General features: G+C 41.0%; 1 protein-coding gene and 1 long non-coding RNA gene across 2 annotated transcripts in view; one reads left to right on the top strand and one right to left on the bottom strand.

Annotated features, from left to right (window-relative positions):
* Positions 1-13,164: 13,164 nt before the first annotated feature.
* On the bottom strand, positions 13,165-18,820 carry LOC128662854 (uncharacterized). Its single transcript, XR_008402817.1, has 4 exons — positions 18,781-18,820; positions 14,577-14,880; positions 14,149-14,466; positions 13,165-13,428 (listed from the first exon to the last, which is right to left on the bottom strand). It is a non-coding gene; the product is annotated as an uncharacterized LOC128662854 (long non-coding RNA).
* The window catches only part of TBC1D30 (TBC1 domain family member 30), a 243,469-nt gene continuing 233,440 nt past the window's right edge, over positions 14,268-24,296 (top strand). Inside the window, exon 1 of the mRNA XM_053716858.1 lies at positions 14,268-14,893. Coding sequence (XP_053572833.1) covers positions 14,410-14,893 — 484 coding nt within the window. The 5' untranslated portion in view covers positions 14,268-14,409. The remainder of the gene's footprint in view (positions 14,894-24,296) is intronic.

The following is a 24,296-nucleotide window of genomic DNA, read 5'->3' as shown; positions in this document are numbered from 1 at the left end:
CTCTAACTTGCAGCTTTGACTCATGTTTGTAAGGGACAGCCATAATCACTACAGGGATTGCTATGCTCTTCATACTCCCTTAGCTACTGAGCTCCTGTAAGAGCTCTTGTTCCTGATCCTGCTTCACTCAAGAGAAGGAAGAGGTTCACCTACTGGAGCCTGGTCGTAGGTCCAGGGCGCAGAGCAGACGGCGAGATACCAGCCCAGCAGCGGTGGTTCGTAGAGTCTGCATTACTTATGGTGGCTACGCAGTAGTTATAGTGTCTACGGTGCTGATGATCCTTTGGGGAGCGCTAGGAGCATCCTTTTCTACGGTCCAACTTCCAGCAACCGTAACATTTGGCGGCAGCGGTGGGATAGCGTCCTAGCGCAAGGAGCAGCACCCCCACAGCACTGGTATCGTAGGAGAGTTATTGAGGTCCCTACCTACAGCAGCATGGAGCTGACAAGATACTGGTCAGAACCCTGTGAAGAGCACCTCAACCGGATCCGTCACTATGAGGGCGCGGATTTCGTTCCAGAGGTAAAGAGGTGGCTAGTCCGATATGGTCCAGACCCTGCGCATAAGGTAGTCAGTCGCATCATCTGGGAATTGGATACGGAGAACAAAGCGGCACGAGCCTTTGAGCGCCAACTGTGGAGTTTGAGGGTATGGACACCTGGTCTCCAGCGAGAAAGTGAGTTACAGGGAGTGGAGAGCAACGACCTCCCTCCCCAGCGGCAGCCGGAGTTACAGGGAGAGGAGAGCAGCGACCTCGCTCCCCAGCGGCAGTATACCGTGCAGAGGGAAGAGACAACCAGTCTCCTTCCCCAACCAGAGATACCAGAGGCAGCAGGCCTCATAGACTGGTCCTGGGAGGACCCCCAGCAGGCAGGTGGAGATGGGACCGCAGTCTCTCTACCGGCCCTACAGGGATGCTGGGCAGGAGGACCAGATCCCCAGCGACAGACCCAGCTACAGGGAGGGGAGAGCATCGACCTCCCTCCCCAGCTGGAGTGTGCCTTCCAGGGAGAGGAGACAACCGGTCTCTCTCCCCAGCCGCAGCATGTTCCACAGGAAGTGGAGAGCACCGACCTCCCTTCCCAACGGCCGCCGGAGTATCAGGAGGAGGAGGTAAGCCAATCTCCCCCTCCCCAGCTAACTCCTAACTTGGGCCCAGGGTTAACAGTGGAGATGTTAACCCCCACTGACCCCCACGTTCCCTTTGCCACCGGGCAGGACTATGCCCCAATTCCCCCAGCAGAAGAGCTGGCATCAGGACAGAGCGCTGCTGGCCTCTGCCCTACAGACCCCCTTGTTACAGGACTGGCCTGCAAACCCCTCACCCCAGCAGAAGCGCTGGCACCAGGGCAGAGTGCCGCTGGCCTCTGCCCCCCAAGTACCATCAGCTATTTGCCCAGCTGCGCCAGGAAGGCCGAGGATGCTACACTTTCATCCTACAACCTGGAACCTACAGGCCAGTACTACTTATTGTGGGGGGGCTACTTTGCTGCTAATGTTTATTTGTGGGTGGGTTGCGAGACTAACTTAGGCACTGACCGACAGAAGGTCAGGTGCCTGCTTAGTCTCCCTCCAAAAGGGGAGATATGTTACAAACTGCTATTTGTAACTGGCCCTTTAAATGGAAAATTGCCCTGCTTCCCTGGATTTTGGAGAAGCCTATTTGCCAGCCTCCTTCCTCATGACTATGGCCCCTGGAAGATTGTGCCCCTGAGAACATATTAACTTTTATTGGGTGTGTATGGCCCTTTAAGAACCGTCTGGGGACATATTGTGACTTTGGTGAACAATGCCCCTTTAAGACTATGTCCCCAGACCTGTGAAATGACTTGTCCCTGGCTTTCTCCCACTTGGTTCAGTGGATAGGGCTTGCTGAACCAAGTGCCACACAGGCAGAGTGTTCCACAGAGGGGGAGCACTATTGCAAGCATTAGTTTTCATTGTGTGCCATTAAGAGTTAATTTTGTTCAATTCTAAATACAAGTTTGCTGGGATCAGCTCTAATTAAGTTTAGTGATAAACATTCCATTGTCTAATCAGCCTGCTAGTGATAAGGTGGACTGCATTGTTTTATTGTGTGTAAATTGTTATCTGCTGAAGAAATGTAATTCTACTATGGCCTGTAAAAGGGCGTTGTCTCTATCTAAATGTATCAAATGTGTGATTGGGGATTTTATGCCTCCCCCTGAGAGTGTCTTTTTTGCATGTATCCTCAATAAAAACCAGGCTGTGTGTTCCAGCACATCAGACCTATTCTGACCCTCTAACTTGCAGCTTTGACTCATGTTTGTAAGGGACAGCCATAATCACTACAGGGATTGCTATGCTCTTCATACTCCCTTAGCTACTGAGCTCCTGTAAGAGCTCTTGTTCCTGATCCTGCTTCACTCAAGAGAAGGAAGAGGTTCACCTACTGGAGCCTGGTCGTAGGTCCAGGGCGCAGAGCAGACGGCGAGATACCAGCCCAGCAGCGGTGGTTCGTAGAGTCTGCATTACTTATGGTGGCTACGCAGTAGTTATAGTGTCTACGGTGCTGATGATCCTTTGGGGAGCGCTAGGAGCATCCTTTTCTACGGTCCAACTTCCAGCCAGCCTGGAGGCAACCGTAACATTGACTCAATCTGCAGCTGGGTGAGGTTTCCCGCAGTTGCAGCACGTGTGCCGAAAGGAGCATACAGTGCTTATCTTGAAATTTCCAACAGACCCCGGCAGGGCGTCTGCGAAACCTACTTGCAGAGCGGACCTGGTGTGATCCCGCTGGAGGAGTAGAAGTCCCAGGGACATTCTCAGGACCCAACCAGCCCAAAAGACATTACGAGGTATTCGCAATGCCCTTATCATGTGTTGAAGGCAGTCTTCCATTCATGCCCTGAGAATATATGAACAAGATTGTTTGCCCCACGTAGTTTCAACTTAGTGAAGTAGCGAGCATTCTGGAACAAATCATAAAGTTCAGTGATTAATGGAATAGGATAGCGATTCTTGATTGTGATGTTGTTAAGGGCTCTGTAGTCGATACAGGGTCTGAGCCCACCATCCTTCTTACTGACAAAAAAGAAGCCAGCCCCGGCAGAAGAAGAGGAAGGTCGACTAAAACCTTTAGCTAGGTTCTCTTGAATATACGCCTCCATGGCCTTGGGTTCAGCTTTGGAGAGTGGATAAGTCCTCCCTTTAGGAAGTGGGGCTCCAGGAAAGAGGTCAATCTTGCAGTCGTAAGGACGGTGGGGTCCGGGGCTCCTGTGAGATGTGTCTGTTCCCTTCCTCCGCCTACCGGAAGTCCTCCTTTATGTCTTTGTTAATCTTTATTCTTGCCTTGGATGAGCTCACCCCCGGCAACAGGCACTTCATCCTTTTTAGAAAAATTGTGACTCGCCCTGCAAAGTTGAGCAGACCAAACAGGGATTGCAGCTCTTTTAACGTGCAAAAACTCGCTGAAGCAAGTCCTTTCACTTCCTCCAGCATCTTCCGGACTTTATCTGCAGGAAGTCTGCATTCCTCGGCTACAGAGTCAATTTCAATCCCTAAGAATGTAAGACATGTACAGGGGCCCTCCGTTTTGTCCTCTGCCAAGGGAACACCAAATTTCCTCATTAATAGCCTCATGGTGTGCAGGAGTAACTCACATTCCCTGGAGCCCTGTCTGCCCACCAATAAAACATAGATAGTGAGCATTTCTATCTTTCCTCCATCACCTCGGCAACAGCCCAGTGTAAGAAAGAGCTGAAAGCCTCAAAATAGGCGCAGGACATTGAACACCCCATGGGTAAACAACGGTTGACATAGTACGATCCGTTGAAAAAACATCTCATTAGATAAAAGGAAGATGGGTGAATCGGCAGCAGTCAGAAGGCAGACTCTATATCAAGTTTTGCCAGCAAGGCACCTTGACTCAACCCACAAACCACCCTTAAGGCATCATCAAAGGACTGATAATGAACTGTACTCAATTCCTGCGGGATGGCGTCATTGACTGACCTGCCTTTCGGGTAGGAAAGATGTTGAATCCTCCTAAACTTCCCTGGGTCCTTCTTTGGCACGACCCCTAAAGGAGAGATAACCAATCCCGGGATAGGCTTTACCCTAAATGGTCCGGCCATCCTACCCAGGGAAACATCATTACCCAATTTCTCCTTTAATGCACCCTTAACCTTACCTTGTACTGGAATAATTAAACCTTCCTGGAGACCCAACTCCAGTGAGGCAGCCGCATCCCTCTCCGGGTACAGCATGAGCCAAGGTCTAATTGCAGCCACCATCAGCGTGGTGCCCACTCTAACCGACAACAGGAACCCTTGATCCAGCCCTATCCTGTTTCTCACCTTTCTTGACGCAATCTGCGGCTGGGTGAGGTCCCCCGCAGTTGCAGCACGTGTGCCGAAAGGAGCATACAGTGCTTATCTTGAAATTTCCAACAGACCCCGGCGGGGCGTCTGTGAAACCTACTTGCAGAGCGGACCTGGTGTGATCCCGCTGGAGGAGTAGAAGTCCCAGGGACATTCTCAGGACCCAACCAGGACCAAAGCTGCATCTCCACACATCCAAAGTCCAGAAGAGGGTTACCTACCATCTTCCTGCGGAATTCCTCATCATAATCCCGCCAGGCTCCATCACGATAATTTTCCGCAATGATTTCCATATTCTCCATATATTTTAATATGGCTAAACACTGATCTGGACATTTTTCGAAAAAACAAGAAGTGTAAATTCGGAAACAATGTCGCCATTCATGGAACGTGTCAGGGTGCTGGTATTTCTTTGGCCCGGTCCCATCTTCGGTGTTCTCCTTCTGCCTCAAGGCTTCCACAGAGAGCTCAAAGATGATATAAACATACTTCCCATCATGAATGCGCCGAACCGTCTTAGTTTTAAGATGTTCGTGCAAATAGTAATATGACCAAGATCGTGTATTGCCGTGGAGTGCCACCTTGTGGTTAGCAGGTCCACGTACCTCACTGACTCTAGATCTGGGTTGGGATGCCCTATCAGACTTCTCAGAGGTAACAGGTTCTGAAGATCTTTGCAACCCCTTCCTAGCATATTTCTTTCCTCTGTCAACCACCTGAGCATTTTGTACATGCGCTTATGACCCTTAGCATTTAAACCCAACTCTTTGTCATTCTCTGACCCAGAATCATCCGAGGATGATGTGAAACACCTGAACCACACTGAAACTGAGGACTCACCGGCTTGCAATCCCGTCCTAGGCGGTATTGCCACCACGCCCGAAGTCGATGGATGCTCATCCTCCGACACCATGGAATCTGCACCGCTCTCTGTTTCTCTCTCCATGCCACTTCCGGAATCGCCAGTAGTCGCCATGTCCCTATCCTGAAAAACAGAATGCAAGAGAGGAGTACCACGCAGGGGAAGTTCAGCTCTCCCCTTCCCCCTGCTCTCACAATGCTTTTCCCCCCCCTCAGGCACTCTGGGACCACATGGGCACTTACCACGCCCCTCACCAACATGCACACTCTGCTCTTCCTCAGAAAAATCTTCAATATCCTCGCTAAAGTGTACTGACTTAGGGGCCTGGGCAGGGGCCTTCTTGCGACTTCTAGTTGGCGCTAATTCCATCTAAACTATGAAATTGTGATGGGGTACCCTGCATAGCAGCTGACCTAGTAACTACCTTCCTAGCAGCGGGCAGCGCCGCAGTCGCGCCGTGCGGCCTACTATGTATATCGGCGCAGTCTATCCCATCCATGCTGCCAACGTCCGTGGCAATCACCACGCCCATGGAGTCAGAATTAATGTTATCACCACTCATTCCACACATACTGGGCCTATTAGGTGTCGTGGCACCTTTATTTTTGCCTGCTGAGGCCTTAGCCCCTAACCGCACATTAGCAGTTTTATTATCCCCTTTATCCTGATAACCTGAACTGACTTCCACTCCATATGGCCTGTTAAAACTCACAACTTGCCCCCTTGCAGCTCCGTTGCCCCCTTTCTCTATTGCCTGTAGCCAGCGAGAACCCTGAGCACTGTTAGCCACCATCGCCCCTGAATGCCTAACCCCCGGAGCCAAAGTTCCCCCCCGCGGCAATCCTTTCTTACCTGCGAAGCTGCTTGGGGAACTTGATGCGCTCCTCTTCATGGCCAGGCGTTGAATGGAGGAACCAGAAGTGACGTTACCGGAAGTACCGCCGCTGGAGGACCCGAGACCGGAAGTCGATGTGGAGAAGGCTGAAGCCACCTGAGGAGCCATCACCGGACTATGGACCACGTGGGACCCACCCGGAGACCCGTACATCGCCGACGCCAGCATCTGGAAGAGGGACACTGTCGCCGCAATGGATTCTTGGGACAAGGCAGCGGAAGGGCCAGGTAAGGCCAAGGCGCTCCCACTATACCCACCAACTATATGAGGGACATTATAATGCCACAAGGGGCCTGGAGTGACCGGGGAAGGGCCTGCAAAATTCAGTGATGAACCGGGAGGGCCGGGATTGACAGGGGAAGGGCCTACAAAATTCAGGGATGAACCGGGAGGGCCGGGATTGACCTGGGGAGGGCCCACAAAATTCCCTGATACACCGGGAGGGACACTGGGGGGACCGGTGGCCAAACTGGAAGGGCCGGCCACTGCATCACCGCTTGAAGGCCTTACATAGGCCTCATGGACAACCGGCTCAGACGCCACATTTGAGGGACCTACAGTAACATCCCATCCACCCTCATGGGAAATTGCCTCTAACAGGGCCTGATCAGAGATCTCAGGCACAGTTATAGTACTACCACCCTCACTAGGATCACCCTGGGGAGCGTCATGGGAAGGAGAATATAAAGGGGTTCGACCCACTGTTTCAGGGGATGGTGCAATCCATTCAACTTCATAACTCTCCTCCACTACTTCTCTCTCTGTAGGTTCCTCCCTAGCCTCCATGATTCGCTTTGGAGATACTTTTGATTTCCTTGAACGCTTCATGTGAAAACTTTGAAGAAACCAGCAGAAAGAGGACTTGTGCTTCCTGTACAGGGCTTAAAAAGGTAAGCTGGAACCCCTCCTCTCTATCTGCAACATTGTTTCAAACATACAAACCAGTGCACTCCCACTCCTCCGTCTTGGCCTTAACCCTTATGTGCATTCCAGGCAATTTGCCTTACATTTCCTTGATGCTCCTCAAGGGTACCACTCCTCCGTCTTGGCCTTAACCCTTATGTGCATTCAGGCAATTTGCCTTACATTTCCTTGATGCTCCTCAAGGGTAGAGGAGAAAATAAGGATGTCATCCAGATAGACGATGACAGTGCGATTGAGGAGGTCACGGAAGACATCGTTGACAAATGCCTGGAAGACAGCAGAGCCATTACACAGCCCAAAAGGCATTACGAGGTATTCGCAATGCCCTTTTCTTGTGTTGAAGGCAGTCTTCTATTCATGCCCTGAGAATATACGAACAAGATTGTATGCCCCACGTAGTTTCAACTTAGTGAAGTAGCGAGCATTCTGGAGCAAATCATAAAGTTCAGTGATTAACGGAATAGGATAGCGATTCTTGATAGTGATGTTGTTAAGGGCTCTGTAGTCGATACAGGGTCTGAGCCCACCATCTTTCTTACTGACAAAAAGAAGCCAGCCCCGGCAGAAGAAGAGGAAGGGCGAATAAAACCTTTAGCTAGGTTCTCTTGAATATACTCCTCCATGGCCTTGGGTTCAGCTTTGGAGAGTGGATAAGTCCTCCCTTTAGGAAGTGGGGCTCCAGGAAAGAGGTCAATCTTGCAGTCGTAAGGACGGTGGGGTGGCAGCACATCAGCTACTTTCTTTTCAAACACATCAGTAAAACCTGCGTAAAGTGAGGGAAGGCTTGAAGGGGTCTGTAAGCTGGCAATGGGGATGTGGCATAATGGAGTAACTTTAGCCAGACAGGAGTGGAATCAGGATGTACTCCAGGAGGCCAACTTTCACTCAGCCCAGTGGAACTGTGGATTGTGTATAAGGAGCCAAGGAAGACCAAGGATTACTGGTTGTGCTGGAGAATGAATGACATTGAACTGCAACTGTTCGGTATGAAGGACTCCCACAGTCATGGTTAGGGGTGTTGATTCGAAATGGATTAAACCTGATCCAAGGGGAGTGCCATCCAGAACAGTTATTTTAAGACAGTGTTTTTTTCTGCAGAAGAAGTAACCCTGCCTGAATCATGAAACGGTGATCCAGAAAGTTTTCTGAAGAAAGAAGAGGGGGGTAACAGGTACCAAGATTCAAAAAGATTGAGGGGATTTAGTAGTGACCATGCTTAGAGGTACCCCAGTTTTATCCTCTAAGCATTGGCTTTTCCCGGCAGAATATCACAGTTCTTTAGCTGGTGTGAGTTAGAACCACAGTAGAAACACAGTCTCAATCTCCTTCTTCTCTGTCTTTCAGATTCTGTTGGTTTGAGGGAGGAGAGATTCATGGGTTCCTATACTGAGGTAACTGGAGGTGCTTAAGGGGTAGAGGATGGTCTAGAGATTGGACAAGTAGGAGGACGAGAGGGAAGGATTCTACGAGTTCTGTCTCTCTCAGCTTGTCTCTCCTGAAAGCGAAAATCCAGACTAATACAAAGTGTTATGAATTCGTCCAGGGAAGTAGGGACATCACAATAGGTAAGCTCGTCGTTGATGCGTTCATGCAAACCTCTCCTAAAGGCCGCCTTGAGAGCACTGCCATCCCAACTGGTCTTGAGTGCCAAAATGCGAAACTCGATGGCGTATTGTGCCACAGTTCTATTGCCCTGGCGGAGCTCCAAGAGAGAGTACTTTGCAGCAGCAGCGTGACCGAAGGTCCCAAATACAGAAGATAATGCATAAGTAAAGGCATCAGCATTGTTCAGGAGTTGAGCGCTCTGTTCCAAAAGAGGAGAGACCCAGGCTAGGGCCTTGTCTTTCAGTAAGGACATCATAAAAGTGACATTTGACTGATGAGACTGGGGGTCATTGCGAAAGTGCAGCCTGCACTGGTTGAGGAAGCCCCTTGAGTCGGTAGTAACATCATACTTGTCAGGTAATGGTATCCGGGGTATACTTCCAGAAGCAGGAGAAGGAGCTGCGGGTACTGGCTGTGTAACAACAGGAGCAGCGTTATTTTCTGCAACCAGTGAGGAGAGCAAAGCGGTTATAGCCTGTAGTTTGAATCCACACTCTGCAAATGTGCGGTGTGTGTTCCCAGCATCAGACCCTGACGAGTAACTGCATTTGCTACCTCATTTGGATCCATGGCCCAAGTATAATGTTATGCTCATGGGATATTCCACTATCAGAACAAACTTGGCCAGTAGTCTTCTTCTCCTGCGTCAAGTGGAACGATAGGAAATATCCCAGAGTAAAGAGTGAGTTTATAAAATGAGGTAAGCAGTACTCACAGCAGGCAGGGCAGTACCCAGTGGCAACAGGAAGTTAATCCAGAAGTATGGCAGTTCAGGGGTAAACCAATAGAAGGACCGGAAACAGGCAGGAGTCAGCAACAAAAGGATATCCAGCAGTATAGCAGTTCAGGGGTAAACCAATAGAATGGTCAGACTGGCAGAGTTCAGCAACAAAGTAGTAATCCAGTAGTTCAGGGGTTAAGCAAGCAGAGTAGTCAAACAAGCAGAGTTCAGTATCAGTATAGCAATCCAGTAGTTCAGGGGTTAAGGCAAGCAGAGTAGTCAGACAAGCAGAGTTCAGTATCAGTAAAGCAATCCAGTAGTTCAGGGGGTTAAGGCAAGCAGAGTAGTCAAGCAAGAAGAGTTCATCAACAGAGTATCAATATAGCAATCCAGTAAACAGAAATACAACACCCAGGAGAACACATAGTAACACCTATACTTGGGCACAGGTGAGAGAGACTGAGGCACTTACATAGGGAAGACAGAGCGGGCGGTGATGATGTCATCACCGTGCTGCAGTTATACTGCTGCATCCCTAGCAACAGGAGGACTGCCTGCGTCCGTGGCAACGACCACAGCAGAGCGGAGGAGCAGCGTGACAGTAGATTTGTGGAGGATAGCTATTATGCAATGCCTTGCCCTGATACCGTAGCTTTAACAGTGTAACCACAATGTTGTTTTGTTTTGCAAATATTTTACTATACACTATATTAAAATTTGATAAAGAAATAAAAAAAAGTATTTGGCTTATGTAAACACCACCATACTTTGCCAGATGAGTATTCAATAACAGGTTGATTTTTCAAATGATACAACTTTGACCTATTGAAAACTAATTTTAACTCTTTTAATAACCCCCCACCCATTTTTTTTTATTTTACTTTTTTATATGGGCTTACAAGAACATTAAAGTTGACAAAATAGGTATGTAGTATAATATAGTACACATACATTGACAAAGCAAAATTTGCAATGCTAACCAGCAGTGTAAAATCATATTTTCCATATTTTAAAGGTATATTCAACAGTATGAGATTCTAATATAAAATGTTTAATTGTGTGTAGGTAAAAAATTGCAATATGTGTTCATTAGTTATTTTCTTCCCTTTTACCTGGAATTTAACTCTGAAAATGTTTTTTTTTTCAAAATTCCACTGAGTAATGGGTGCCACCATGTTTGAACTTAAGTTGCATCATATCAGTTTCCCATGCAGAAGACAATTAATAAAACAGGCAATAAAAGTGACAAAAAAAAGCTTTGTTTGTGCAGAGATAAATTAAAATACTAATTCAAACATGGTGGCGCTCATTACTTTATAGAAACTAAACCTTTACACATACATAATATGATTGTAAAAATGCATCTACATATTATTCTAAGGTTAATCTTTGCTTTGAATACATCATTGTGTTTAGCATGTATTTACTGTTTAATATTTATTTAAGAAGACGTGTGGAGAAAAAATAACACAAGGCATAGTATACAAACAAACAAGAAAACAAACCTCCCTGAAATGTTAGTCCTTCCAGATACTATAGGGAACTTTTGTACAAGATGAGTCAAATGTGTGAGGGATTAAAACTAAAACAAACAACTTTCCAATTTACTTCTATTATTTAATTTGCTTCATTCTCTTGTTATCCATTGTTGAAATGTTTATCTAGGTAAGCTCAAGAGCAGCAAAGAACCTAGCTTCTAGCTGCTGATTGGTGGCTGTATATATATATAAAACGACTGCCATTGGTTCAACCATGTGTTCAGTTAGAAACCAGTAGTGCATTGCAGCTCCTTCAACAAATGATACCAAGAGAATGAAGCAAATTTGATAATAGAAGTAAACTGAAAAAGTTGTTTAAAATTGTATGTTCTACCCAAATCATGAAAGAAAACATTTGGGTTTCATGTCCCTTTAAAGAGGTTGCTCATGTGCCCCTTCCTTATCAACTGTAAACGCAAAAAAAAAAGGGGGAAATTAAAACAGTAGAATAACTAAAGTTTTAGGACCTCAACAAAAAAGGAAGCTCAAATATATCAGACACTAATGAGTCCTACTGTAGTGCTATACAGCTGAGAACCCCAGTTCAAGATATTAATAATCATCACAACTTTATGCTTATATAGAAGAGCTAATCCTTATGCTGGGAGATGAATAGACTACAGGAATGTACCATTGGTCTCACCTAAATTACCAACATGCTTCTAAACACAAAAAATACAGCTAGGGGGAAGCAAAACCACCCAAATATGGCATGAGGCTATAAACCCCCTCTCACAAGCACAGCAACTAGTGCAGAGTGGCAAATCCTTCCTGTTAGGCATTTTAAACACAAGGCCAGGGTGCCTGAACTCACAAAACCTAGAGGGCAAAATAAACTGAGCTCTCTAGTAAAACAGTCAAGCTATCAACTGCAGCATGCAAACATAATAGCATAAAGCAGATGCTAATAAAATGTACGTGTGATAGGGCAAAATGGAAAACAGTAAAACTATAATAAAGCTAAGATATAACACTAGTTAGAAGAAAAATACATTTAAAGGGATACTGAACCCAAATTCTTTTCATAGAGCAAGCAATTTTAAGCAACTTTCTAATTTACTCCTATTATCAAATTTTATTCGTTCTCTTTGTATCTTTATTTGAAAAGTCAGGAATGAAAGCTTACAAGACGGACCATTTTTGGTTCAGGACCCTGGATAACACTTTCTGATTGGTGGCTGCATTTAGCCACCAATAAGCAAGCGCTACCCAGGTGATGAACCAAAAATGGGCCCGCTCCTAAGCTTTACATTCCTGCTTTTAAAATAAAAATGCCAATAGAATGAAGAAAATTTGATAATAGGAGTAAATTAGAAAGTTGCTTAAAATGCCCTATCTGAATCATGACAGAAAGAATTTGGGTTTAGTATCCCTTTAAAGGACACATTTCAACAGTAACTTGTCTTATCTATTGAATTTATATATAATAATATTGGCTCCTTAAAATAAAGGAAGTGGTGAGGATAGATTGACCATTGAAAAACATTTGCAGAAAACAAGGTGTTAATGTACTGAAATTGTTTCCACACTCGACTGGTATGTTTATTTATTGAAAGAATACAGATAAGTATTTTATGTCCTGTTAAGGTATGGTGCAGTTTACTTGACTCTTTGGTCTCTGGCTAAAGCAGGGGTTAATCAGTTTGTGTATGGCTTGGAGGATCCAGAAGCTGCAAAAATTGAGAATTGTAAAGGGACATAAAATGCAAAAAAATGCTTTAGCACATTATTTATTATTGTACTGTTAGTTATTTATAACTTTGTGTCTAACCACTACAAACAGGTAAAACACTTAGTTAAAGTCAGATCCAAGGTAGCATTGCACTACCAGGAGCTAACTAGTGGTTGTGGCTTTGCATATATGCCTCTTGTCATTGTCTCACCTCTGATGTGTTCAGCTAGCCGCAAGTAGTGTAATGCTGCTTTGGAGCTGACTTCAACTATGTGTTTATAGCAAGGGTTAAAACACATAGTTATATCTAAGCATTAGTGCAATAATAACATGCTTTCGCATGTTGAAACGTGTACTTTTATGTCACTTAAAAGTTAAAACACTTCTCAAACATTTGATTTTTGTTTAGATCTTATGCAATAAAGAAATAGACGTATTATTATAAATGTATTTAATGCTGGCTGAAGTTCACACCAGTTAGCAAAGCTTTATGTTTTTTTTCCCCTGTAAAGTAGACAAGGACCTGTCCAAACTCCTGTCATGAGTGCAGTTTGTGTGCTAATGATCTGAATATCCTAGCACATGATTGCAGATGATGCCTGAAGCTGTGAGTATTTTATGACTTGCAATACATTTATTTCCCATCCTGTTCTGTTGTTCCTAAAGCCTGATTTTTTTCCCCAGTTCCTCTTCATTGGTAGTTATCCTGATTCCTCACAGCCTAGCTCCTCCCTTTCACTGAAGTTTGCAGCATTTATGTCAGTTTGAGCCTGACACCGTAACACAGATAGCAGCCTGGGACACTGCTTATAGTGGACGCCCTGCAGCCAGCCACACTGGAGCCAGGTGCATCGCAGAGGAGAACATCTAAAGCATAAAATAAAAGGTATGTAAAAGAATGAAAGTTTTACTGTGAGTAGTATGAGGTTATTATAAATAATGAAAGGCAACCTGTATGTTTGCTTTAGTGTCTGTTTGTAAAGGGTTGATAACGTGTAACAGGATATGAAGCACTATTGTTGTTAGGAATCTTACTGAACTCTACAGGAAATACCATTGGTTGGCAAGTACTCTCATAGTCATATCAGGTTTTTAAATTTTATTTTTTTATAATGGCATTGCAATGGTTTATTTTAATGTATAATCAATCACATTAGAAACCTGTTTTAAAAAAAAAAAAAAAAAATTAAAAAATGTTTCCCCACATGCAAAAGATCACATATAATATATTTACACTGCACAGCCATTTAATGTATTATTTTTGTCTTACTTAGGATTTTGCTGTTTCTGGAGCAAGAGCAATGCTAAACTGGATATGACTTGTATGGGAAATATAAAAACAAGGAAATGCAATGCTTATGCACTGTTATGCATGTTAAATGATATTTGTTAAAATCTTAAATACTAGTGCTCATAATCACCTATAGTTTTCTTAGTCCCATTTGATTTCTCTCTTATCTTCCCCCACCCTAAACTTCCCTGGGAAAGTTAACAAGCATGCCTGCAAACTGCAACAGGTGGAATGACCAGACGTCACACTACTTATTCACCTGTTAGTACTGGAGGAAGAAAGAAAAAAAAAGTTACCAGACAGGTCTGAACCACTTTCAAGTCAGAGGGCTGAGAGAGGCAGAAAGTAAAGCAGATTTACTTTAGGAACACACGGAATGAGATTTGGCTGCACCTCCAGTTTTTCCTGTTAGTACAATCCCGGAACTTCTTTTAGAAGAGAATATATGTAGCAGCTGGCCTGGCATGGTTGGTATGTGCCTCTTACTCTGCTGCCCCTTGTTTTTTCCTCCTTGGGTGACATGTCGGTAACAATTTGCAGACCAGAAATCTGGAAACATGGCATCACAGTTCCCGGCCATAGGAGCTATGGAGATAGCCACAGAGGAATTGCCCCTAGATGAGGAGAATGATGTGTTTGTTAATGAGAGCACTACAGACACTGGATTCTCACTAAACTATAATGCATGGCAAGGTACATTACCAGTAGTATGGCCTTTACCCACCTCTAGTGACTATGGAGATGAAGTTCTGCTAAGTAAGGACTCAAGTGGCAGAGGTAGTGTTGACAGTGCTGGATGCCCCCAGGAAGGACGTAGCCGCACCTCCTCTCTGGTAAATGGGCTCCTTACTGAACTTTACGACACATACCGTGGTGGAGCTGGATCTGGTCGTGGCCCTCAACATGACAGTGTGGACAGTTCAACTGAAGCATCTGGATCCGATGCTTTCCTGAGCAGGAGCAACCCTGAATCTGGTTTTCTTCAAGAACTTTCAGAGAGGCAGAGCCGCAGGCATCAAATACAATACCTGAGGCAGAAAAGTAAGTATGTTGTGTGTGATGACTAAAAACCTGACACTTTGTTCTGAGATTACTGTTTATTTCTTATGTACAGAACTGAAAAAACTGTCTAACAAATATGAAAATGCACACGTGTCGCACATCCTCATTTTTGATACAGTTAGAGAAAAGGTATCTTAAAGGGACAGTCTACTCAAAATTAAACTTTCATGATTCAGATAGGGCATGACATTTTAAAACAACTTAATTGACTTTTATCATTAAATTTGCTTTGTTCCCTTGCTGGTATTTTTGAAAAGCTAAACCTAGGTAGGCTCAAACTGATTTCTAAACCATTGAAAACCGCCTCTTAGCTCAGAGCATTTTGAAAGTTTTTCACAGTTAGACGGTACCTGTTCATGTGTGTCATATAGATAACATTGTACTCACTCTCGTGGAGTTATTTAGGAGCCTGCACTGGCTAAACTGCATGTCTGCCTAAAGCACTCAGATAAGGGGGCAGTCTGCAGAGGTTTACATACAAGGTAATCACAGATGTAAAAAGTGTATTCATATAGCAGTGTTGGTTATGCAAAACTGGGGAATGGGTAATAAATGGATTATCTATCTTTTTAAACCATAACAATTAATGTTAATGTTTCTGATAAATGCATGTTCCTATCTGAAAATAAATAAATTTTCCTGTCAGACTTGCAGAGGCATTTTCCTCTCCACCAATAAAATTCTGGGAAGTGCTCTGATCAATCAATGAGTGTTAGATACACAACTGATATTGATGTATTTGTTTAAATTTAGATTTAAACAGCCTTTAGTTAACATGCTTTTCTTTCATACCTTTAAAGCCTTCTCCATGTTAAAGATCAGTTGTCTAATTTCTTATTCTTAAATTTGTCTTTATACATAGCAGCTTCAAAGTTTGCAGAGACATTTGTTTGAATGAAACATGGGGGGGGGGGGTGTTCTTCTATTGAGATGACCCAGATCCCTAGTAAGAGGATTCATTTAATGAAGTGATCATATAACGAATTTAAACTTAAAATAAATATTGACACAGTTATGGGAAGTGCAAGTAGATGAAACTCATAGTGCACTACATTTAAATTCTGAATATAATTCCTTTTAATATGTCTTATGTATATTAAAAAGCTGCAATGCATTTTAATTATTTGCTTTTATAAATTTAAATATGAACATTTGTTTGTTTTGCTCTGCTCTAGATATGTGTTTAAATTTGTGACTACAGCATAGGAGATAAGATAAATACTCAAGCTTTTCAAGGGGTTTGCCCCAGGACTGCAAAACATTGCAAACTTTGCTAACAAAACAGCTTTTGTCATGCAGTAGTTAAAGGGACCCAAAACCCCCAATTGTTACTTTTTATTATCAACTTTGATTCATTCTCATACACTAATGGGAGCTAACTAAACACACTGGGTGAGCCAATGAAAAGAAGCATATATGTGCATCCACCAATCATCATCTGGTCCCCAGTAGTGCATTGCTGCACCTGAGCCTACCTAGGTATGCTTTTCAACAAAGAAAACCCAGCAAATTAGATGATGGAAATAAAATGGAAAGTTGTTTAAAACTGCATGTTCTGTCTGAATCAAATGTTTAACTTTGACTTTACAGTCAGTCTGCTGCATATATAAAACATGACTTTTAATATCCCTTTAAGCTTTACTAAATATTTTAAGATGTTTTACAAAATTTGGCCCTAAATTTTATGTAGATCACATTATACAGCTTGGTGCCAAAGGTCAGCATGCTCTAAAAAAGAGTGACGACAATGCCAAATGTTAGTATGTTCTTAGTGACAACAAATATCAAGATTAAAGGAACACTAAAGACAGTAGTGCGTCTAGTATTTATCTTTAACCTTTTAAAGGGACAGTAAAGTCAAAATTAAACTATCATGATACAGCAAGCAATTTTAAACAACTGTCCAATTTACTTCTGTTATCAAATTTCCTTTGTTCTCTTGGTATCATTTTTTTTTTATTTTTAAAAAGAGTAAAACTAAGGAAATTTGATAACAGAAGTAAATTGCATGCTTTATCTGAATCATCATGATATTGCTTACAGTTACACGCAAGCGATAAGGGGTTTATTGCGGGTGTTTTGTGCTAGTCGGGTTTACCACTCGTATTACAAGTTGAAAGTAAACACAATTGCTTGAGTGCAATAACAATTTATGCTACAATGATTACTGCCTCCTCATAGCTCTGCTTAACTGTTATGCAAAACAAAAAAAAGTGTCACAAAACACATCATAAATACATTGCAAAGTAGTTACACTCATAATAACACCATCTAATACAAATGATTAAAAAACAAAATATTGCACACAAGTTATGAGGTTACTTGTTTGTTTTCTTTATGGGTCACACACAAAAGAAACAGACCAATCTACTTGTTTACAAGCATTATTGCTATTGTGACAACTTGAATTTTCTTTATATTCTTCTTCAAGAAAATAGAATTAGCTTTTGTGTATATATTGGAGCTGCTTCTCCACAATTTGTAAACTCTTTATTTGTTATGAATAAAGCTGATTTAAAAAAAAAATAAAAAAAAAATCGGATGTTAGAAGAACAAAAAAAGGCAGGCAAAAGGCTTTAACATTGAGACAAATACATATAAATGTCTAAATATGGATGTGTGTATTTTTATATGTACATATGTACACACATATAAGTGCCTTGGAGCCCTTTGCAGTTAAGTAGATGAAAACATGTAAAAGTGTATTTATGCCATATTCATATTTAATAAAGTTATACTGTAAATATTTCACATTAAAATGTTCAGAATATGTTCTATGTAGATATATCCTCTATCAATCTCATCTAATCGTAAATACTGTATATGTGTCCCAAAAACATTGTATGTATTAATAAATAGAACATATTCTTCTATGTGAATAACATCGGAATGTGAAATATTGATATTTTCATGTCTGGTTAGTACACATGAGAATATGTGATCGAGATTGTGCGTGAGTAGGGTGTTAAGTATTTATTTTTTGGCGCTCTATTGACTTCTATGAGGGAATACGTAAACACACACGATATTTTAATTTTGTCTTTTTTTCTCTCAATGGGTTATTGCGAGAGTGAAAACAGTTTACTTTCAACTCTTTATACGAGCGCAACCTGACGAGTGTAAAACCTTTTCTTCTAGCGCCGTTCACGCTAGTTCGGAAGCGTCAAATAGTGCTCCACTCGTAATCTGGCCCAAAGTGGGTGAGCCAATCGGTATGTGGTGTGTGTGTAATATATACATATACCAGCCACATCATCAGGAGAGCAACTTGGGGGCATCTCAGTGCTCTACTATACATTTCAGCCCTTTAGTAGGGATTTTGTTTAAAAAATAAAAACCAATGCAAAACATAAGCGTGTTCCATTTAGGACATCTCCATGTACTGTTGTGAAATTGATGGGCTTTTTAATAGCCTTCGCCATTAATTACTCCCTTTTCTAGGTTAGGTCACAGGTGTCTGACGCAGTTGGTAAATAAGAATGATTTAAATCACTTGGAGGTCTATGGGCATATTTTGTTATTGATTGAAACGCACAAAGGAGGCTGGTTTTTAAATCTGCTCAATATATTTTTTTAATTTTACCCATATTCCTCTTTAGACAAGCTGTATGTTCCTCTTTAGACAAGCTGTATGTTTACACATTAGACCTCAGACAAAATGCATAGCCAAATTAATTAGACCAAGTGTATACCTCAGCAGCATTCTAGATAATGCCAGTCACTCTTGCTAGAATACTCTCCTGAGTCTACTCAAAGTTTACAGCACCATTGGTGAAAACAAGGAAGTGTGAGGGAAGCCTAGGAACTAGAGACTACTATAAAGGAGAAGGTAGGCACTCAAAACAGGCTTTAGTATTCACAAATACCTGCTATTGGAAATGAACTGCCCATCCAGCAAATTATGTCTGCACACCCAAGGTTAGCAGTACAGTTAAATAGGTCCTGGATCAGAGACTCCCTAACTTGCTTTTTGCAAACGTATAATTTAACTCTTGAGTATTGTAGTATTTCCACGCACCTCCAAAAAAGCTCAGCTGCATTCAGTGGAATGCAGTACCCTGACATTCCTACATGCTGTGCCGTGATTGGTTGATATGTATTGGAGCTTGTTTATTGTTGTTTTTAATTGGCCACAGCAAAGTTAGTAAGATATAAACATTCAAGGGGTATGCCTGCAAAACAATGCATATTTTTCTAACAACATCAGTTTAAATTGTTTCACAACCTTTATTTTGCATGCAGTTCTTTTTAACAGTAACATTATTTTTTTTACTCTATTTTTTTTTTTACTCTATATTGTCTCTTTAAAAACCTTAAAAGCAAGGCATGTAGATAAAATATACACAAATGAAACTCTCCCTATATGCGGATGACCTGCTCTTATTTGTAAACAACCCAAGTCTGAATTTACCTAAAATACCTGATATGATTAATAATTTTGGAAGCTTCTCTGGATTTAAAATCAATATAGACAAATCAGAGATTCTGTGGTTGTAGCAAGCCCATCACCATCCTCTCTAAAATTGGCAATTTAAAATAGTTCCAAGTGCATTCACATATTTAGGTATTCAAATTGCTGAACAGCTGGATAAATGGTATTCACTAAATATATCGCCCTTGCTTCTCAACTCAACAGAAGTTATAATGTTGGTCATCTCTGCCTATATCTGTGATGGGTAGAGTGGGACTGATTTTAAATTATTTTATTATAGGTCATGCAGGCCCTTCCATTACTGCTATCCAATAAGGACATCCATAGATTATATAGTGCATACTCTCTTTATTAGAAAAAATAAGAAAACAAGGATTAGTTTATCCAAATTATTTAACACTACACAAACAGGTGGGCTTAAGTTACCAAATATAAGATGGCATAATTGGGCATCTTTAGCTAAAATTACATTATATTGGATAACAGGGGTGGAACAATTTACTTGTAAAGAGGGTTAGTCCGTTTTGGCGTCTCCATTAGCTCTCGGTTACCTACCTTTTGTGGACTCTCCCAAACTACCTTTATAATATTAAATATAATGATTTTTAAAAGCCCTATATTAGCTTGGAAAAATATGTCCAAATTCTGGGTAACTGCAGGGGTATGCCTGAAACTACTACCTAGTAGAGGGAATGTTTGATTTCCTACTAGGTTTGACAGGGCTACTTTTTCATACTTGGGAGATCCACGGACTGGCTTTGATAGAACAAGTGTTAGATCCCGTTAACAAATCAGTACTACCCTTTGATAAACTCAAACCCATAAAACTCAAACTACCTCCAAAAACTATATTGCTCTTATCTACAATGAACACCACTATGTTTGAAACTTAATTCAGAAACAACCTAACCTATGGAACAAATCACTCTCTTTACGCACTTTCATGCAAGGTTGCAGATCTGTTTCATATACTTATGCGTTATTAGTATACACAAAGGTGGAAGATGTTGTTCATAGAATTCTCTCTCTCGCTGCAATGACAGATAGGGGATCACTTGCAACTATCTTGTGCTAAAATTATAAAAGCTTTAGATAATGCTAGACTGACAACTTTATCAGCAGGCCTGCAAGAAACACAGTATAAATGATTAGATACAGCGTATATAACCCCAAGACGATGAGCTCCATTGGAGACCAATACTTTTTATTGGTGGTCACAACACACCAATATTAAATGTTTTTTTTTTTTTTTTTTTTTTTTTTCAGTTTAATAGTTACATACTTGACTAATTTTTATTTGCTCTGAAGTTAGATTTAAAAAAAAATAAATATATATATATATATATATATATATATATATATAATCACAACCTACAACTGAATTTCAAATCTATAATGGTAACATAGACAAAAAAGCATGATAAACTATATCCAAAACAGAGAACTGAAAAACTTTCACTTATAAGAAATTTCACTCATCCTGATATATAGGTATATCAACGTGATGGGCACTAAGACTGAAGACCATAAAAGACAAAATCTCAATAATAAAACCTAATTTGCAGTTGGATTTTATTATTGCACTATTGCTTGCACAGAACTATCCCACAGAAGGGATAAAAACATAGTTGAAGTAAACATTTGAGCAACAATGCACTACTGGTCCATAGCGTAACACAATAATGATTTAGTTTTGCATAACCAACGATATATATGTGTATGTGTGTGTGTTTGTATATATATGAATATATATGTGTGTGTGTGTATGTATGTATGTATATATTTGTGTATATATGTGTGTATATAAATATATATATTTCAATCTCCCCAGTCTCATCCAACCTGGGAAACTGACAGCTCCTGCCTGCCTGTGCGTGCGGGGTTGCACAGGAGCGCTTGTGTGCAATGTTAAATGCGGGCAGCGGATTGCTGCACGCCAGACAAAAAGCTGGGTGGACAGGAGCAAATATGTCCGCCACAGAATGATAAATGGAGCCAATAGTGTCTTACTAATTCTAAAAATGTATTATATAATTTTAATAAGACAAAAAAAATGCTCTTAGATCTATATACTGTAAGCAGGATGCCCAAACTCTGAGCTTGGGCATACTGGTCTGAACTTGTTTGTGTGCTATGATTGGGATGTTATCTGCTTGTAGAAAAGCAGAATATACTTGAGCAATACACATTTGATTCTTATTGAGCCATATTATCTCTGTGTGGAAATGGTACAACAGACTTGTGATCTAGATAGAGCCCCAATCAGACCTTTGGGCAAAGTTTCTTAAAGGGACAGTAAACTTACAAAATAATGTTATATAATATATAAAGGCTCTACTGAGTGGGTCTTGTTTTTTTGAAAGCACTTCACAGGCGTGCTGTCTAGTCACAGCGTACCCGATCTCGCTATTGAACTGTGTGTAGCTCGCTCGCGCTACCAGACCAGATCGGGCACGCTGTGATTAGATGACGCGTCCGCAAAGCGCTTTTAAAAAAACGAGACCTGCTCAGTAGAGCCTGGAGTGGAATCCAACGTTATAAATCAAAAGCATTTCCAGACTTTTATTTCAAAGTTGCCACTAAGATAATGTTATATAATTCTGCATTATGTGCAGGATTATATAACATTATTTTGTAAGTTTACTGTACCTTAATTCTGGTCCTCAAGACCCAATAAGACCCATTACTTTTAGGATATCTCAACCAGTAATAATCGGCTGCTTTTGTAACTATGGGTACCATCCTGCTCTACCCAGGGTAATCCTGAAAAATCTGCTTTATTATTGGGTTCTGGGAATGGACAATGAGCACTTGGGAAAACTGTGGTCCAGATGGGCTGGGACAAGGCTACAGGAATAGAATACGTTTTGTGTAAAGTATGTATTTTAAGACTCCCTATAATGGAGTTGGCATATGGAATGGGGGGGGGGGATTGTTTTTACCATGACCTAGAATATTATGAAAGCCTAGGATTGTCCAGATCCAGGGTCTATGGCACTCCAGGATGTTTTATTTGTTCTTGAGTTACTAATCCCACATTACACCACTTCCTTTCCCGTTTTGTAATGCACACCATACATCTTTCTGTTTTTCATATTGCACTCTGCAAAGCTTTTATTTCTCTATGTAGGTAGACTTTTGACAATCTTCTTGTCAAATCATTGATCTTTATTTTTCCTTCCAATAACAAAATATTAAACAGAAATCTTGCATGCATTTTTGAAAAAGCTAGACACGCTTGTGGCAACCCTATTGTGTTAAATAACCGGAGACCAAGGCAGATCATATATATTCTGGATGAATATTTTCTTTGTGATGAATTAGTGCAGCCAGGTTACTGATATCCAGTTATTCTAAGCCCCAGGAATAAATATCGATTGCAGGTAAAGCGGTTGGTTTAAGTGCATCGTTCTTCACTTACTGCATTAGAGTTGTTCTTTGTTTTTCTTTGTTTATGCATAATTAATATATATTCTGTGAATTACTAATAGGTAATGACTAATTAAACCGAGATTGAGCAATCAGTGTTTTTTTCTCTCTGAAGAAGTAGTTGGTTTTAACTTTAGTTTTTTTTCTCCCTGAAATCCAATTTTAATAAAATTGTTACAAACTTTTGCTTACTTCACTGAGATGTGGTGTGTGTTTTTTTTTTTTTTTTTTTTTTTTTTCTTCACGATATATAGTATGTCATAACATTGCTTTTGAAACCCAGTTTATAATGTAAGTCAATGGGAAGTGAGGGAGTTAGGTTCCAGGCCCCTCTCAAAATTGGCATAAGTAACACCTAATACATTATTTTTACAGCTTTGAAATGAAGACTTTAAATACTAAACAGCATTATAAACCTAATAATATAATCACACAACAAAGAATATATAATTAAACTAAGTTAAATGAACAAAAACATTTGCTAAACGGCATTATAAACCTAATAAAATAATCACACAACACAGACTACTTGCATTTTTCTGCAAACCGTTCTTTCTATGCATTCCAATCTGGACTGATTTATAGACAGGAAGATCTTGTTCCTTTGAAATCTGCTTGATAGCTCAGGTCTGGTTAAACTGATTAATTTCAGCTTGCTTGGCTTTGCTGCAACACAAGCGGACAGCTCCACCTACTGGCTATTTTAATAAATGCACTGATTCTCAATGCTTTTCAATAGCAGTCACATGACTGGAAAAAAAGGTTGTTATTGTATTGTGTTCTCCACAGAAAATGTTGCCATCCAGGAGGCATAATGAAGTAGCCAGGTGGGGGCAGTGTAATATTTTCTGATCTCCAAAGCACAAATTAATTGCATAATTAAATGTTTTTAATAATAATTTGTTAAACAAAAAAAACTATATATATATATATATATATATATATATATATATATATATATATATATATATATATATATATATATATATATATATATATATATATATATATATATATATATATACACATCTTATTGAAGAAAAATCTATCTAAAGATATCTAAGCCTCTGCAAACTGCCCCTTTTATTTCAGTTCTTTTGACAGACTTGCAGTTTAGCCAATCAGTGCCTGCTCCCAGATAACTTCACATGCACGAGCACAGTGTTATCTATATGAAATATGTGAACTAACACCCTCTAGTGGTGAAAAACTGTTAAAATGCATTCTGAAAAGAGGTGGCCTTCAAGATCTAAGAAATTAGCATATGAACCTCCTAGGTTAAGCTTTCAACTAAGAATACCAAGAGAACAAAGCAAAATTGGTGATAAAAGTAAATTGGAAAATTGTTTAAAATTACATGCTCTATCTGAATCATGAAAGTTTAGTTTGGCCTAGACTGTCTCTTTTAAGATACATTATAACCCGGAGTAAGTATTCATCCAGAAATAAGTATTAATTTTTAATTATGTAGCATGATATTCATGGCTGTAGTGTTTTGTCTCTGCGTCAATTATATACCTC

The sequence above is a fragment of the Bombina bombina genome, chromosome 6 (assembly GCF_027579735.1).
Source record: "Bombina bombina isolate aBomBom1 chromosome 6, aBomBom1.pri, whole genome shotgun sequence".
NCBI lineage: Eukaryota > Metazoa > Chordata > Amphibia > Anura > Bombinatoridae > Bombina > Bombina bombina.
Note: the sequence above shows the minus strand (reverse complement) of the source record. Positions and strands in the feature narration are given on the sequence as shown.